This window comes from Chlorocebus sabaeus, chromosome 11 (genome assembly GCF_047675955.1).
Source record: "Chlorocebus sabaeus isolate Y175 chromosome 11, mChlSab1.0.hap1, whole genome shotgun sequence".
NCBI classification, from domain to species: domain Eukaryota; kingdom Metazoa; phylum Chordata; class Mammalia; order Primates; family Cercopithecidae; genus Chlorocebus; species Chlorocebus sabaeus.
Window position 1 is genome coordinate 80,254,491 of NC_132914.1, and position 16,344 is coordinate 80,270,834.

General features: G+C 35.9%; 1 protein-coding gene and 1 non-coding gene across 3 annotated transcripts in view; both read left to right on the forward strand.

Annotated features, from left to right (window-relative positions):
• Positions 1 to 16,344, forward strand: part of TMTC2 (transmembrane O-mannosyltransferase targeting cadherins 2) — a 449,167-nt gene that overhangs the window by 332,663 nt on the left and 100,160 nt on the right. For both annotated transcript variants that reach the window (XM_008004151.3, XM_073020981.1), the window contains one exon: positions 13,615 to 13,696. In XM_008004151.3, the coding sequence (XP_008002342.2) occupies positions 13,615 to 13,696 (82 nt within the window). The remainder of the gene's footprint in view (positions 1 to 13,614; positions 13,697 to 16,344) is intronic.
• Positions 4,589 to 4,693, forward strand: LOC119624011 (U6 spliceosomal RNA). Its single transcript, XR_005240102.2, has one exon. It is a non-coding gene; the product is annotated as a U6 spliceosomal RNA (small nuclear RNA).

Here is a 16,344-nt window from a genome sequence, read left to right on the forward strand (position 1 = left end):
GTAACTGTAGACTTTTGTCCCAACCAGGAAGGGGGTGCTGTTATAAATACATTGAAACAGTGGTCATAGACAGGGCAGTTTCAGGAAAATCAGAATTACTTAGAAGAACATTTTAGACTTTTCAGTACATATATGACCTAGTTCACTTAAGAACCTTTCTGAGATTCACTACCTTTGATGTGCATCGTTACCTTGAAATTGCTTTCAGAAGATAAATGGGTCATTTATCCCTCTTCTGTTTAGTTTCATTCATTAGTACAGAATGTGAACTACACAGTTGAGTTTAGGTCTCACTGCTTTCCCCAGTCTTAGTGTCCACTGCGTGGGCCTGGGAAAAAGAGCTGATTCCTTTCCCCCATGGTAGACTGGAAAGCAGTGGAAGCAAGAGAGGATGACACGAATTAAGAAGTTACTTTTTCTTTAATCTAAATGTTTAACCACTTCCCCTGAATTGAATTCCATTTTTCTGATAGAGAATTGCAACCAGTCGTGTTTGGTTAACCCAGATCTTTGGATTTACAACTGAAAAAATAAAATAAAAAGAAACGTACTCAGATCAGTGGTTTTTCATGGCTGTTTATCTTTACGGTGTCAGAACCAGACTAGAACTTAGGTTTCTGTTATTAAATCCAATGCTATCTTCAGTACACTGGTAAATCATCAGAGAATTTAGCATCTAAATAAATTAAACCTCTATGTTCTTTATAGCTGAAACTTCATATATATACGTTATATATATATGTGTATATATAGTATATTAGAGAATTATTTACATCTGGTTTCATCCTCTTACAAGAGCATTTGGATTTGAGAGCAGCAAGTGGCACTCTGCCAGTGACAAATGGAAGCACTGTGATTGCCTTCCCATCATCCGCTACCTTTTATGGTGTCAAGGGATTTCTAGCTCTCCTTTGTGACCCAGCTGCAAAACAGCTGTTGTTTAGGCTCCTGCCTTTCCACTCTCACAAGACAGTGTTCCTTACCATCCCCACAGGGTTTAAACTTCTGCAGTACAAGTGTCAACTCCGTTCTGTGAGCTCAGGCCTCCCCTTTGGGAGCCAAACAGCATAGCACTTCTCATGTTTTCACTAAGTAGTTTGGAAGAAATGATCCAGTGAATGCTTATAGTGCTGGTGATAACAAATGAGAAACACCCATTGTACTTACAGCCACGCTGAATGGTTGGAGTCATGGCTAATAGCTAATATTTCAGGGTTTTCTAATTGCACTGATTCCCTAAGTGGAGATCACATTGACCACTTTATCCATCTAAAGTAAAGTTTCCTATTGGAAACCAGTTTTTCATGAACTTTTGGTGCCATCTTATGGATCACAGAATGCTAATAAAATTTGCATTTTTTTTTTTGTTTTCCTTATGGAGAGGAGTTGTTACCAATGATGGCAGTGGCATGAAGCTATGAGGATCACTCAGGTCTCAAGATTTAGTCAGATCTACCACGGAAACTATGCCATCCATCATTTGAGCAACAACATTTCATAAAGAGAGTATGCATTTAAGAAAAGTGTTTTGAATGTTTGCTTTTGCAAGATGTTTAGCATTCTTCATGCATCTTTGACCACCTACTATGCATCTGGTCCTTGGATAAGTGTTGATTAAACAATTCTACTAAATTGGTTTACAATGAGCAAAAGAGATTACAAATGGTAATTAGAGTACATATGGTAAGTGTCACAACAAAAGTAGGAATCAAGTGTTGTTAGAGCACCCAGGAGGAAAAAGGCTCAGCTTAAAGAATTCTGGGCAGGCTTAATTTAGTCGTGGCCATAGTTTTCAAGTTATCTAAGACAAATAGATTTTTGGGTTATTTCCTCTTCTAGTTTTAAACTAAACTAACAACAACAACAACAACAAAAACCATACATATTAATTTTTATGCCCCCTTGTCATTTATGTTTTATGTTCTTTTAAAACAACCCTGATTGTGTCTCCTTTCCTTCCACTGACACTGTTGCTCCTCTTTCCTTCACAGCCAGGTATGTTGGCAGTTGTCTGTAATTGTTCTGTCTGTTTTCTTACCCACAGCTTCCCAAATAACACCCACTTCTTCTGGCTTCCATACCTGTTAAACATACCTTCCTGCAGTTACCAGTGATCATGTTATGAAATCTAGTGGATGTTTTTCAGCATTAGATACAATTGACTTCTGCTATTTTCTTGAGACTGTATTTCACTTTACTGTCAACCTCTTGATTCAGCCTAGTAAAACACACCCTTGACATCTCAGGTATCTCAAAAGGGGCCAATCTCAACAATTCTCAAAACTAAGCTTATAATCCTACCCACTAAACTTGGCTCCCTTCCATTATTTACTATCTTCCCTTTGGTTTTGGTCCAAAAACTTAGGGGGTCACCCTTGCTACTCCATTGCCCTAGTTGCATTATCTCTGTTCTATCCATGTTATTCTGTCTGTTTTGTATAAATCTCTCTCATGTCAGTCCACTAATCTTGCTTTCATTGTCACCTGTCTACTTACCTTCTGTTCCCATTCCACTTTCTTATCCTTAGTACCTTCAGAGTGATACTCACAAAACAGCAGCTAATATTTTACTATCTTACTATGACCAATATGCCAGGTGTGCCCTGTTCTTCCCTGCATTTGTGTATGGTTCACCTTCACTCCTCTCTCCCTCACTCACCCTGGGCTTCACGCAGTGTTTTTGTTTTTCTGCCACAGATATTTTACCTTTGCTGTGCCTCCACTTAGAATACTTTCATTTCTGCTTCAATTAGTTAATCATACACATATTTTGATTTTTAGATCAAGCATCAATTCTTTTGGAAACCTTCCTTGAGTACTTCCACTAAATTAGACCAACTGTTATAGGTCAAATGGCCATCAATTGTGTTCGTCATACTCTTAGCACCTGAAGTTTTTCGTGCCTCAACGGGGCAGGAGTTGTGTCTGCTCCTAATCACTGTTTTCATTCTAGGGCTCAACACAGCACTGGGAACATGGTAGGTGCCCAACACATATTCATTGGAATGAAAGGAATCAATGAATACATTTAATGTATTGTGGAAATTTCGTTGTTTTAATTAAAAGCAGACACTTTGGTTTGTAATTCAGAGGTAAATTCTATGCATAATTCTAAAGTCTGAGAACAGCACATTTTAATATCTAGAAGGATTTTCATAATTTAAAAATGAAATTTTAGGATATACTTGTATTTATGTGTAACTTTATTGTAAATTTGATTCAGACATAGTTTCTACTTACTTCACCTTAGCTTCCTCAGATGTTTTAATGAAATATCTGAATACTTTTTTCATCAGCTGAGATTATGAATGGATAACCCTTATGACAAGATGTTGGTTTTAACTCTACTTTGAGCTTAGTGTCATGACACAGTATAGCGACCTAAGTAATTTTCTCAGGTGGAGCTTAAGTTGTGGTTGTGCCTATCAAATTATCTCCACTGAAATGTTACTATAGTATGTGTGGGTGACCCCTTTAATTTACAAGGAAAATATACAAGTGAACAGATGTAGAAAGTAAATTAAAATGGTAACATTATAGGAAATCTGATAAGGTAAACGCCTTCATTTATGTAATATTTATAGAAGTCAACCATGTTGTGTTTATACCTTAAAATCTAACTTTTTTTACTCATAATGTCAACTCTGTGTAGAAAACAACAGTTCAATTTGAATTCTAAGAATCCCAGATATTTAAATATATATTTATGAAAGGTGAGTTACTTATGATTTGAAATGGTTATTTAAAATGATCCTGTATGTTTACTTGTTATAATGCTTTTTATATTTTTAATTGAAAACATTAAAATGTAAGTAGATGAGTTTTTTGCTGTTGCTTTTCCCATTTTCCCCCCTTCTTGGGATTCTTGCAAGTCGTCTTCTTTTACTTTCTTCTCATTGCAAGGTATCAGATTTCCAGTATTCTTATGTCTTGCCAATTCTCGGTCTATGGCACCCTATCTAGTTGGTGTTTCTGAATTTCTTCTGTACTCTTTTATCCTATCTTCTCAATCACACAGAACTCTTATCACTCCACTACACATGCACCTTCCTATCAACATTTGCTTTCATACAGTCTTTCCCATGTGAATAAATGGTACCTGCATTCACCTATGTACAGCAAGTGAAAATTTGTGAATTCAGATTAGACGGGCATAGTGGTGTGTACCTGTAGTTCTAGCAACTTGGGAAGCTGAGTCGGGAGGGTCACTTGAACCCTGAATTTTAAGGTTGCAGTGAGCTATGATCATGCCCCTACACTCCAGCCAAGGCAACAGAGTGAGACCCCATCTGTAATTTTTTTTTTTTTTTTTTAAAGGTGGAGCCATCTTTGACTCTTCTTTTTCCATTATATCCACACCTGATCCACTGGCCACTTGTCTTTGAAAGAGATCCTGAATCTACTCATTTCTCATTAGTTCCACTGCTATCACTTTTATTTAAGCTGTGGAGTATTAATGTTCTAAGAGGTCTCCCTACAGACAGTTTTCTACCCAAAATCTAGAGTGTTTTCTAAAATTTATAAGTGAGATCGTATTGTGCATCTATTTCACATCCTTCATGATGTTCCTTATCAAAAGACACTCCAGGGGCCAATTCAGCAGCATATACACTAAAAGGGAAAGGACACAGAAAAGATTTCATGGCTCCTGTACAAGGACGTCACATAAATTCGTGAAGCATTCCATATTTGCACAGTTCCCAGAGGCTGTTTGACCCTTTCTTGGTTAACACCTAAGAAAACAATATGAGTAAAAGCAATCTGTGGCATTCAAATTGAAATGAATTTTCACTACCAAAAAAAAAAAAGAAGAAGACAAGAAAAAAGACAAAGAAATGTTGTGCTCCTTGAACCCACTAGGCCCTGCGCAATCTGGTCCCTCCTGTCATACTCCTGACTCACAATTTTTATGGGATTTGTTCAATTGCTGCCATGATGTTTTCCTTTACAGACCCCCAAACTCGAAATATGCCAGATATTTGCATGCCCTGCCTACTCCCTTAAGTCACTCTTCAAATATCACTAAAGGCCTTCCTTTGTCACTTTATCACACATAACCATCCCCACCCCATCCAGTTGTGCATTGCTCTCTTCCGCGTTCTTTTTCACAAAACACTTAAGACTGACAGTGTTACCTACTCATGTGTAAACTAAAGATTCCACCACTAAAATGTGAGCTGCACCAGGGAAGGAACTTTGTCTTGATTACCAAGGCCTGGAACCCAGCCTATCACATAGCAGGAACTGAAACCATTTTTATAGAGTGAAACATCACATCTCTGAAGCCTTCTCTTTCATTTCTCAGTACTTAGATGTACTGTGGTCTTCAGGCACTTATTTTGACCAATAGCATAGTGCATTTTTTTTAACAGTCTACACTAGATGTGTTCTCTCCTCGTCAGTATCGAAAGATCCAGTGACTAATCTTTTTATTCACCTTTGAAATCCCTACAGTAAAATGAGCCAATTTTATAGATGGTACAATTAAGAAAATGTTATTAGGTTATAAACTATAATTTACAGCCTGCTTATTTCATTTAGCACTGGATCTTGAAGACCTTTTGTGGTTTAAATAATTTCCTACACAATCATTTTAATAGAAACATTGTATTTCATTGAAATGATTTTTGGTTAATCAAGTTCATGCTGGTGGACATTGAGTTTGTATAAACAGTATTATAATAAAAATGAATAACAACTTCTTTGTATTTACAGGTATTTTCTTAGAACAAATGCATAGAAATAGAATCAGTTGGCTAGTGTGTCTGTGATTTAATGCTTTTCATATGTGTCAAATTTCCCCCAGGATGGTTTTGTTACATATTACTGTTTTTTAACAATGTGTCATATGAACACCTGTTTTTATGAACCCTCAGGAATATTGAATTCTCTCTTTATTTGCAAAATTTTTTGATAGATGAATAACATCTCCTTGTATCAATTTACATTTTAGGTAAACCCGAATACATGTTTCTTTAGAAATTCTGACCATTATTTTTTGGTATTTGCAAACTATTCATATGTGCCCTTTGCTCATGTAACGTATCTGGCTCCCATGCCGGAGAGGCAGCTGAGTGTGATGATCTCCTTCTTTATCTTGGAGTGAAGCTCAGTCTGCTGCAGTCTTTTATTCCCACTTGGTCAGCCATTTAATTTCAGCCAGTTTTGTGACTTCCTCCTTTCCCAGGGGTTAACCTAAATTTGGGAGGCATAATGGTGCTCACAAAGCTGGGAAAGAGGTTGTCCTGGCCATCTGATCTGAGCTACCACCACCTTAAAGCCTGATGACTCTGCAGTGGGACTGGGGATGGGCTTCAGGGAAGATTTGCTCAGGAGTCCAGCCTTGCTCTGGGCATACCAAGGAAATCATTCCTTCCTTGTGAGGTCTCCTCACTGAATCTGGATGTTGTCCTTGAACAGTGTGAAGCACTCACTTTGACCTCTAGCTGCCCTTGGTGTCACTTGATATAATTTTTCAATCAGCTTAGGTCCTATGACACTATAAATATCTTTCAGCCATCCTCTACTTTAAGATGTTTAGGAAAAGAGGGCACAGAAGACCAGACATTTATGGAAAGTGGGACTTGAATGATAATTAAGGGAGGACAAACATTAATATCAGTTAACTGTTCAGCCAGATCATTGCTGTATCAGGTAGCTCTATTCTGTAATTTCTATTTATGATGTTTATATAATATTTATTATATTTTAAAAGCTTTCCAGAAGATGTACTAATCTAGCCCTAAGAAAATGAAACTCATGGTCACATTTTGGGTATCTGACAATTTGATGGGGAAATATTTTGTAATATGCAGATAAACTAATCATGAAAGTTACCACTGCCCTGTCCCTTTACTTTGCCTCTAGTTAAGGTTAGCTCTGACTCATAGTATATAACATTGGGGAGAGGCCATTACACTTAAATGGTTTTATATAAATCATCTTGGTTTGTAAGAATAAGTTGAACTGTTAGGGGTTTTTTTCATGGTTTCTTTTTTTGTTTGAGGAGGAAACACTTTTTTATCCTGAAAACATATCACATAAAAATACTGTGATGCTTAAAAAGACTCAGATACAAAAAGTTGAGAAGGGTTTGTGTGTGGTAGTGAGAGGGGGAGATAAAAAAGGTTTGTTAATGGGCACAAACATTAGAAGAAAAAAGTTGTAATTTTCTATAGCAGAATATGGTGATTGTACTTAACACCAATGTATTGTATGTTCAGACTGCTAGAAGAGAGGATTTGAAATGTTTTCAGCATACAGAAATGATAAATATTTACACTCAAGGTGATGGACACCCCACCTCAACACACTCTGACTTGGTCATTATACGGGAATATCACATGTAACAGAATGTCACATGTAACACATAAATATGTACAAATACTTGTATCAATAAAATTTTTAAAAACATTTTTAAAACTATCAAATAATGGTCCTTTTATTTGTAAATTATGGTCATCACAAATTTTTACACTCATTTAACTATAATGCATTGTTAAACATATTTTTCAAACTGCACATAAGTTTTTGGACCTGTTTTTTCAGCTGCTTCCCTTTCATATTTGTTATTCGTATAGAGATAACATTTGAAAGTGAAATGAAAATATGATTTGCATTGGTTGTGAAAAATAACAGACACTCATAATTTTAAGAAATTCCCAAGGAGTAAACACCAGACATATGGAAGTGGCTGCTAGAACACACTACTTAAGAGACTGTTCCTTCCCCAGACTTGAAGCAGCCTCTAAATAAAGAGTAGGGCCACTGAAATGAAGTTATCTGGTTTGTTCTTGATTTTATTCTAGTTGGTATTCCTACTGATGCTGAAGGTATAGGTAATCACCAGCTAAGATATAAATATTTGTTTGAGAATGTGAGCTAGTTCGGAAGAACTATTTTTATCATTTTAGAAACCTTAGCTGATACGACATTTTCCAGATACGAAATGGAGAAGTTACTACTTTGTTCACAGCTCTGTAATTTACTAATAACATGTGAACATCAATAACTAAGTAGCAAATATAAGCTATTAAGTTATATAAAGAAAATAGGGCCATGCATGGTGGCTCACACCTGTAATCCCACTTTGGGAGACCAAGGCAGCTGGATCACTTGAGACCAGGAGTTCAAGACTAGCCTGGCCAACATGGTAAAAACCTATGTCTACTTAAAAATACAAAAATTAACTGGGTGTGGTGGTGCACGCTGTAGTCCCAGCTTCTCCAGAAGCCGAGACATGAGAATGGCTTGAACCCAGGAGACAGAGGTTGCAGTAAACTGAGATCGCACCACTGCACTCCAGCCTGGGTGACAGAGTGAGACTCTTGGGACTCTGTCTCATGGAAAAAAAAAAAAGAAAAAGAAAAGAAATCATAGTAGCCTGTTTATATGTTGACTGGTTATTGTATTTACGGAATACTTGGATGGCTATAGAAGAAAAGGTAAAGATTTGTGTTAGTTTATAGAACAAGATTAATGCACTAATTACATTTGGGAAAAAAGTGTATATATACATATATTTATACATAAATGTATTATATCTATTTACATATAAATGTATTATATATTTACCATATAAATGTATTATATATTCATATTTATGTATAGTAGGAAAAAACTATTTTTTCCTATTATGCTCTCAACTTAGAACACTTCTAATACAAGTGTCAGTGTGAGAATTCCCCACAAACCAATCATCAGAGTTACCACAAACCAAGCCGTTGTCCAGCAGACACCAACAGGATGCCCTGCTATTAAATTCTGACACTAACCAGAGTTAGTGCAGACCTCACAGTTAAGGACTCAGTCTCACAAAACTGCTGCCCCACTTTAGGTGCCAATCCAAGTTGTAGGTTTCCAGGTTACCCACAACTTCTATACAACACGACTACAAATTGGAGGTTCCCATGACCCTCTCTTCCCGGGTCCAGTTTGCTAGCATGACTCACAGATCCCAGGACAACAGATGACTTACTATTGCCAAAATACTACAAAGGATATTTTAAAGGAGACGATTGAACAGCCAGATAAAGAGATACACAGGGGGAGGTTTGCAAACATCCTTAGCATAGGAACTTCTGTCCTGGTGGAATTGAGTTGTGCCACCCTACTGGGGTATAGACATGTTTTTATTCATCAGTACAGAAGCTTTCCAAATCCTGTAATTCAGGGATATTTATGGAGGCTTCTTCATGCAGGCCTAACAAATTATTAACTCAGCCTCCATCCCTTCTCCTCTTCCCAGAGAATAGTGGGAAGGGGTAGAGCTGAAAATTCCAAGTTTCTAATCATGGCTTGATCTTCCTGGTGACCAGCCCCCATCCAGGAGCCTATCAAGATTTGCCTCATAAGAACAAAAGACACCTCTATTCCCTAGGAAATTTCGAAGAATTAGAAGCTGTGTATCAGGAAACTAGGGTAAAAGACCAAATATTAGAGCAAAAGATTCTCCTAGCACCCCTATAGCTCAAGAAACTACAAGGATGTTAGAAGTTCTATACCAGGAATTGGGGATGAAGACCAAAATACACATATTTCCTATTATAAATTGAAATACTAAAATTTACATATTTAAATATATAAAAAATACGTATTTACATAAACACTCAAAGTCGTATTCATAATGCAATGCAACAATGAAAGGGCTTGGTGCCTTCAGGTGTCATTTGGTAAAATATTTCTGAGTTGTGGTTATCAAGACACACTACAGAGTTGGGTAATTGATGTAATAAATAATTTGTCACTAAAGATAAGGGATAAATGTCTGAGTATAGTTTACTCTTTAAAAATAAAACAATTTAAGCTGAAGCCATAATAGTCTAATTATCTCTTACATTTAATATTCCTCCCTGCTTTAAGGGAAGTTTTAGAAATAATTGAAGGACTGTGTGTGTGTGTATGACAATATGTGTGTGTCTTTATATTGTGTATTTTGTAGTTAGATAAACCATTGATCAGTCATTGGGAGAAATGCCACTTGCCTTGTACATCCACTCAGCCGGGCACCTGAGCTAAACAGTGGTAGTGGCATCCAGTTTAGTTAAGAAAACAAAATGAATTAGCTTAATACTGATCCCATGATACAGATTAGGCTAAACAAACTTTACTGAATACTTCTCTTACATTTCTATGTTTTATTGATACCAATCAGAGTGGACCTGACCAGGCCTTTTCCTAATTGGGATAGTGGTTTTTTTTTTTTTTTTTTTTTTTTTTTTTTTGTGAGTTCAATAAATATTGGTTGTTTTTAATACTCAATACAGTCCCTTTTTCTTCATTTCCGAACCAGTACTTGTGTTCAGACATGTCAGCCAGTAAACAAAATGAGGAATAATGCTTGTTTGTGCAGAATGCTGACATAATCTGAAAGACACAAGGAAAAGTCTGGTGAGAAATGACTTTTTCTTCACTTTAACTGTCAACCATCTAGAGCAATAACAGCTGAAATAGTAAATTTGATTAAACATAATATTACCTCTTCTTCCTCATGCTTCCCTCCTACAAACCAGCAACCTTTATCCCTGGTTGGCTTTTAATTTTATATACCGCAAGTCATCACTTAACGTAGTTGATATATTCTTGGACACTGCAACTTTAATAAAGCAAGAGGATGAACAGCAGATCCTTGAAATAACATTGTTTTGTTTGATGTTGTTTTGTTAGAATGCTGATGAGGAAAAAAAAAGTGGTTTCATCCTATGTCATTTCACTTGAAGCTGCTGTTTCCAAGAACGGATTGACCACATGAAGTGAGGGCTTACTGTACTCTCCTGAGAACTGTCTTTTCCTCTTTATCATTCGGCACTTGGCTAAATAAATAGTGGTCAAATCAGAAAGATGGATTTTTGTGTGATGGTACAATGTCTCCCCCTAGAAAGAATGTTCTGGCCTTCAATGTGTTTATTTTGCATCTAGGAAAGCGTGAGACTCATTGCATTTAAACATTTGATCTACTGAGCAACAAGAGGGTACTGTCCTCTGAGTTTTGCTGCATGTTTTAAAAATCTCATAATGTTGTTTTGCCAATGGACTATACAGAGAGATTTTTACTACCCTGTTTGCTGTGGCATTGATAAAAGAGCCAGTTCCTTCTTTTCTGTTCTTAAACCTTAAGTGGAAGCTTCCTTTTTAAATCTTTGCATATGACATTTGTATATGTGTGCTTTACTGATGATAGCTTTCATTTTACATCTTTTTTCTTAAAGTATCATTTTTTGCAAGTTCTTTGTATATTGCTTTCCAGTGATGATTTTGTTAGATGACCTTGTGTTTTGGGGGCTATATATAAAACTAAATACATTATTTGTCATTTATAACTCTGCATTTTTTGCATACTATCAAATATATGTGAGTGTGTGTACATATAAAGTAGCAGTTAACATTTATTACAAACATATACGTAGGTAGTATAATAGTTAATTTACATGTATCGTATCAGATAAATCAGAAATCCTAGGAGATAGGTTTTATTATTATCCTTTTAAAAAATTAAGACTATTTGAGAGTAGTTTTAGGTTATTAAAAATTGAGCAGAAAGTACAGAGTGTTCCCATAAACCTCCTCACCTTCCCACAACCCCAGATATACAGTTTCCCCTATTATGAGCAACTTACTTTGGTGTGGTAGATTTGTTACAGTTGATGAGTGAATTACAGTCTACAGTTGATATTGCAGTTCGCTCTTTGTGTTGAGTATTCTATGAATTTGGACAAGTGCTTAATGGCATGTATCTACCATTATAGTATCAGATGAAATGGTTGCATTACCCTAAAAATCGTATGCTCTGCCTGTCCTCTTTTTTTTTTTTTGTATTAAATAAATTATAGTTATGAGAGGAAATAATTTTCCAAGGGTCACATAGCTAAACAAGTATGGGAGCTGTTCTGCTTCCCTAGAATCTGTGCTCCTAGTTCATACATTTGACTGCCTGATTTGTTACAGTTACTAAATCATTTAGGGAAACTTAATTGGTAAGATTCTTGCTAATTCTTCTTATTTGTAACTTTATGAAAGTGTATGTATAGGAAACATTCTGTCTGTGCTTTCCTTTGAAGTTAAAATATTGGGGGAAACATTGCAGGGAATTTAAAAATTTTAATTATTGGTATTTGACAAGATTTGCGATTTAAGGAGGAGTTACTGAATAGAGTAGCATTACTGAATTGATAGAAAAAATGAGGAAGTCAGTTGTCTGACCCTTTGCTTATCACTAGCTATAGGTGTTAGAGACACTAGGCTATGTCCTAGCTACTAGAATAATGAGTTAATGAAGGACGTAGCAACAGTGAGTTTATTTTTTAAATGAGGGAATGAACAAAAGGAGAGGGAGTATGGAGAAAAGAGTCAAAGCTGCCTAGTATGTAGCACAAGTTGTCCAACCCGCAGCCTGCAGGCAGCATGCAGCCCAGGACAGCTTTGAACACAGCCCAACACAAATTCATAAACTTTCTTAAAACTTTATGAGAGTTATGCATGAACCTTTAAAAAAAAAAACTGATCAGTTATCTTTAGTGTTAGTGTACTTTATGTGTGTACAATTCTTCTTCTTCCAATGTGGCCGAGGAAAGCCAAAAGATTAGACACCCCTAATGTAGCATATTAGGTTAATTATATACCTCTAACAGTTTTAAAAATATATGCAAAGTGAGCAAAAAACATTGCCTGAAGTTTATGTAGGTAGAGAGTATATAAATTAGGAACAGGCAGATGAGGTCATTTGTCTTTACCATGGTCTGTGGCTTTGGGCACCACCCAGTGCCTTACTACCCTTCACAGTCACTGTACATCTTCATCCCACCGATGCCAAACAAGATAGAACTGTTCCAGGAAAGTGCTTCTTAGGGTTGTTCTCCTGTCTTGTGCCATCCCTCTGTGTTACAGTGGAGGTAACTGTGGTTCAGAGGCGATAACTAGGTGAAGAATGTATACTTTTAAAATCTGTTTCCCCTGTAGTAGTCTTTAATGAAAAGTCAATTTGTTGTATGTAAACATTTTCCCATTTTTTGCTTTTTCTTGTGCATATGATGGTAATATTTACTTAAAACTACAACAAAGAAGGTGACCTAGCTTTAGATTAAATCCTGGATTAGCAGAATTTTAGTCCTGAATGAGGGCAGCAAGGATAAATAGTAGCTGCTTGAGATTCACCAAACTGTGACTTCTTTTCTTCATAAAGGATGACAAAATCATCTCAAAATTTAAAATGGCCACAGTTCTTTACAAAGAAAAAGAAGGAATGAAGAGGAAACAAAGGGAGAAAATAAAATAGAAAATAACAATAATGTTTCTTTAAAACTATCTTGTCTTTCTGGTTTCCATGAAACCTTTTTTTTTGTTTTTTTCACCTTGTCTCTTGCTTTCCTGGCCTGATGTTTTTGGTAGGCCATTCTCATCTTCTGTTATATATTCTTCATGCCTTCTAGGGCTCAGACCTCAGTGTTCTCTCTCAACACTTTTCCCTTGATCATCCTCATTTAGATAAAAACAAAATGTTTTTTTTTTTCTTTCCTATGATGATTACGAAGTAGACATTTGGCTACTTCAGTTAGGCGCAGGCAATGAAGAATCCCTCATGATCTGTTGCTGAATCATCCATTTTCTTTGTTTTTCAAGGGTCGTAAGAGTGAGGCTGAAAAGCTCTTCTTGAAGGCTATTGAGCTGGATCCCACCAAAGGAAACTGTTACATGCATTATGGTGAGTGGTTGATAGCTTTTTTCCACGTCCCCCACATTTACTATTAATGTTGATATGAAATCTAGGTTTTGCTGGTAAAGAACATCTTAAGAGGAGATGGACTTTGTTATTGCAGATTTAGCCTCATGCTATATTCCTACCTTCTCATTCAAATCAGTCCTATTAAAGGGGCTGTGTGTTATATTTTCCTTTAGTAATTTTAATAGGATTTTAACAGGGATGGCATTGCACAGTTGGTTTTTCAAGTTCAGTGTGGAGTTTAAATGAGATCTCATCAGGAAAGCATCTAGCTCCTTGCCTTATGCATAGTTTATAATAAAACATTTGCTTCTCTTCATTCTAAATGATAATGTATTCCTCACTGAGCATGTCATTTTGAAGTTTTAGAAGTTTACATTTTGACCTCAAAAATCTTGCTTTTTGGAAAATATGGATGTACACCAGCCTGTAAATCCCAAATATTGAGGCCGAGGATAAGCTGTAGAGGGTGCAAAGGATGGCTGTCTCATTTCGTTGCGCCTTGGCCTTAATCAGTCTAGAATGAGGTTACATAACAACTCTGTCACACTCTGCTTTGTCATTAGTAGTGAGTCATGTGTTTAGTGAGGCGAAGTATATAGCTGGTTTGATATTGTGTAAGATGTGCTTATTTCTGCCAGATTTGCAGTTGGAATTTCTTTTAGGGAGCCAAAACGCATTTACTTTAGCTGATCCCTTGGGGGAAAAAGTGTTTTTGTTTTTTTTTGTTTTTTTTGTTTTTTTTTTTAATCACTGTTGGCTTTGATGTATTAGTAACTATCAAGTAGTAAACTTAAAAGTGGACAGAAATTAAATATAAGGAAATAAAGCTAATATACTAGTAGAATAATTCCGTCTCCTAGCTTCTAGCTAGTAAAAATAAATCAGTGACAGGCTGCAAGTGTAAAAGAATGGAAATAATAAAATAATGGAGATACTCGAACAACCACAAATTCATTTTTTAATTTCTGTTATTGTGTGTCTATGTTTACAAACCTAGGGTTGCAGTGCATTATCTTTACAGCATTAATGCAGGATGGTACAACTCCTGATTTTGTTTCACAATGCAGTTGTAATGCCATGTTAAAATAGTAGTCAACTAATTTAAGTTTGCTACCAAATTTATTTTTATTTTTATAGGTTTTCCTATATGAAGTACTTCAGGATTTTCTTATGCCTAGTATTTTTGGGTACCTCAGCTGTACAAAAAAGTAGTTCCATGGTGATTTTCCCTGAGTGCTAAAAGGGCTGCCTGTCATTGCATGTTATAAAATAGAAGTTTTTTTCTCTTTTTTTCACTATCTAGTGCCTGCATTTCATTTGTCTCATAATAATTCTACTACTGCATCTTCTAAACTTGTTTCCTACAATATTATAGACAATATTATATATAGGTTTTTCACAATCAGTTTCTTCAAACAGTATCATTGCTCCATTTGAATTGCAATTTTACTATTTTATTAATTTTAAAAGTTGTCCTCCTTATTAATCTGGTTATATCCATCCTCTATCTTATAAAAAAATTATTGTGAGCTTTACATTACATCATGCTCCTAAAATATTTTTTCCAGTTGTGATAGTAGTGGGTATTTCTCCCATGAGAAATTTTTGGATTTAGTTAAACAGAAAGTTCTACAAACTTTTTTTTTTTTTTTTTTTTTTTTTTTTTTTTAAATTTCTTGAGATGGAAATTCATTCTTGTTGCCCAGGCTGGAGTGCAATGGTGCAATCTCGGCTCACTGCAACCTCCACCTCCTAGGTTCAAGCGATTCTCCTGCCTCAGCCTCCCGAGTAGCTGGTATTACAGGCACCCGCCACCATGCCCAGCTAATTTTTTTTTTTTTTTTGTATTTTTAGTAGAGATGGGGTTTCACCATGTTGGCCAGGCTGGTCTCAAAACTCCTGACCTCAGGTGATCCACCTGCCTTGGCCTCCCAAAATTCTGGGGTTAGAGGCATAAGCCACCGCGCCCAGCCTACAAACTTTTTATTTTATATGGTATTTGGAAAGCAGTGATAACAAATGCCTTTAAGTGCATGTGTAAAAACTTATTCTTCTTAGTACCCTTGGATTAAGTATTTTTGACACATACATTATAAGGAGTATTTTATTTTGTAAAGGAGGAATGACTATATAATTCAATATAATTTTATGAAATATAATGTTAGATATTTTATGAAATTTTGTAAGTTTCAATATTTTTTCCTACTTTGGAATTGCTAATAGAAAGAACTCAAAATGAGGTTCCAAAAAGGAGTAGTCGTTAGGGCAAAATAATCTACAAGCAGATGGGAAGGCCATAATTGAGTGCATGATATTCTTTGCTCATTGTGCTCAGATTATAAACCATGAAAACTTAAGGGAATCTTAATGATTTTCATTTAGAGGAATATATTGCAAAGGATTGAATTTTAGAACTGGAACTGTAAAGTTCTGTTAAAATTATATAATATAACCCGTCTGTTGAACAAATAGTAGATTGAAGCCTAGAGAAATGAAATTGACTTGCTCAAGTTAATTACAGGTAACTTTTGGATTCCCTGACTACTGTCATGCTTTTTCTTCCATAAAATATATTCTGAGTTCGGGCACGGTGGCTCATTCCTGCAATCCCAGCACTTTTGGGAGGC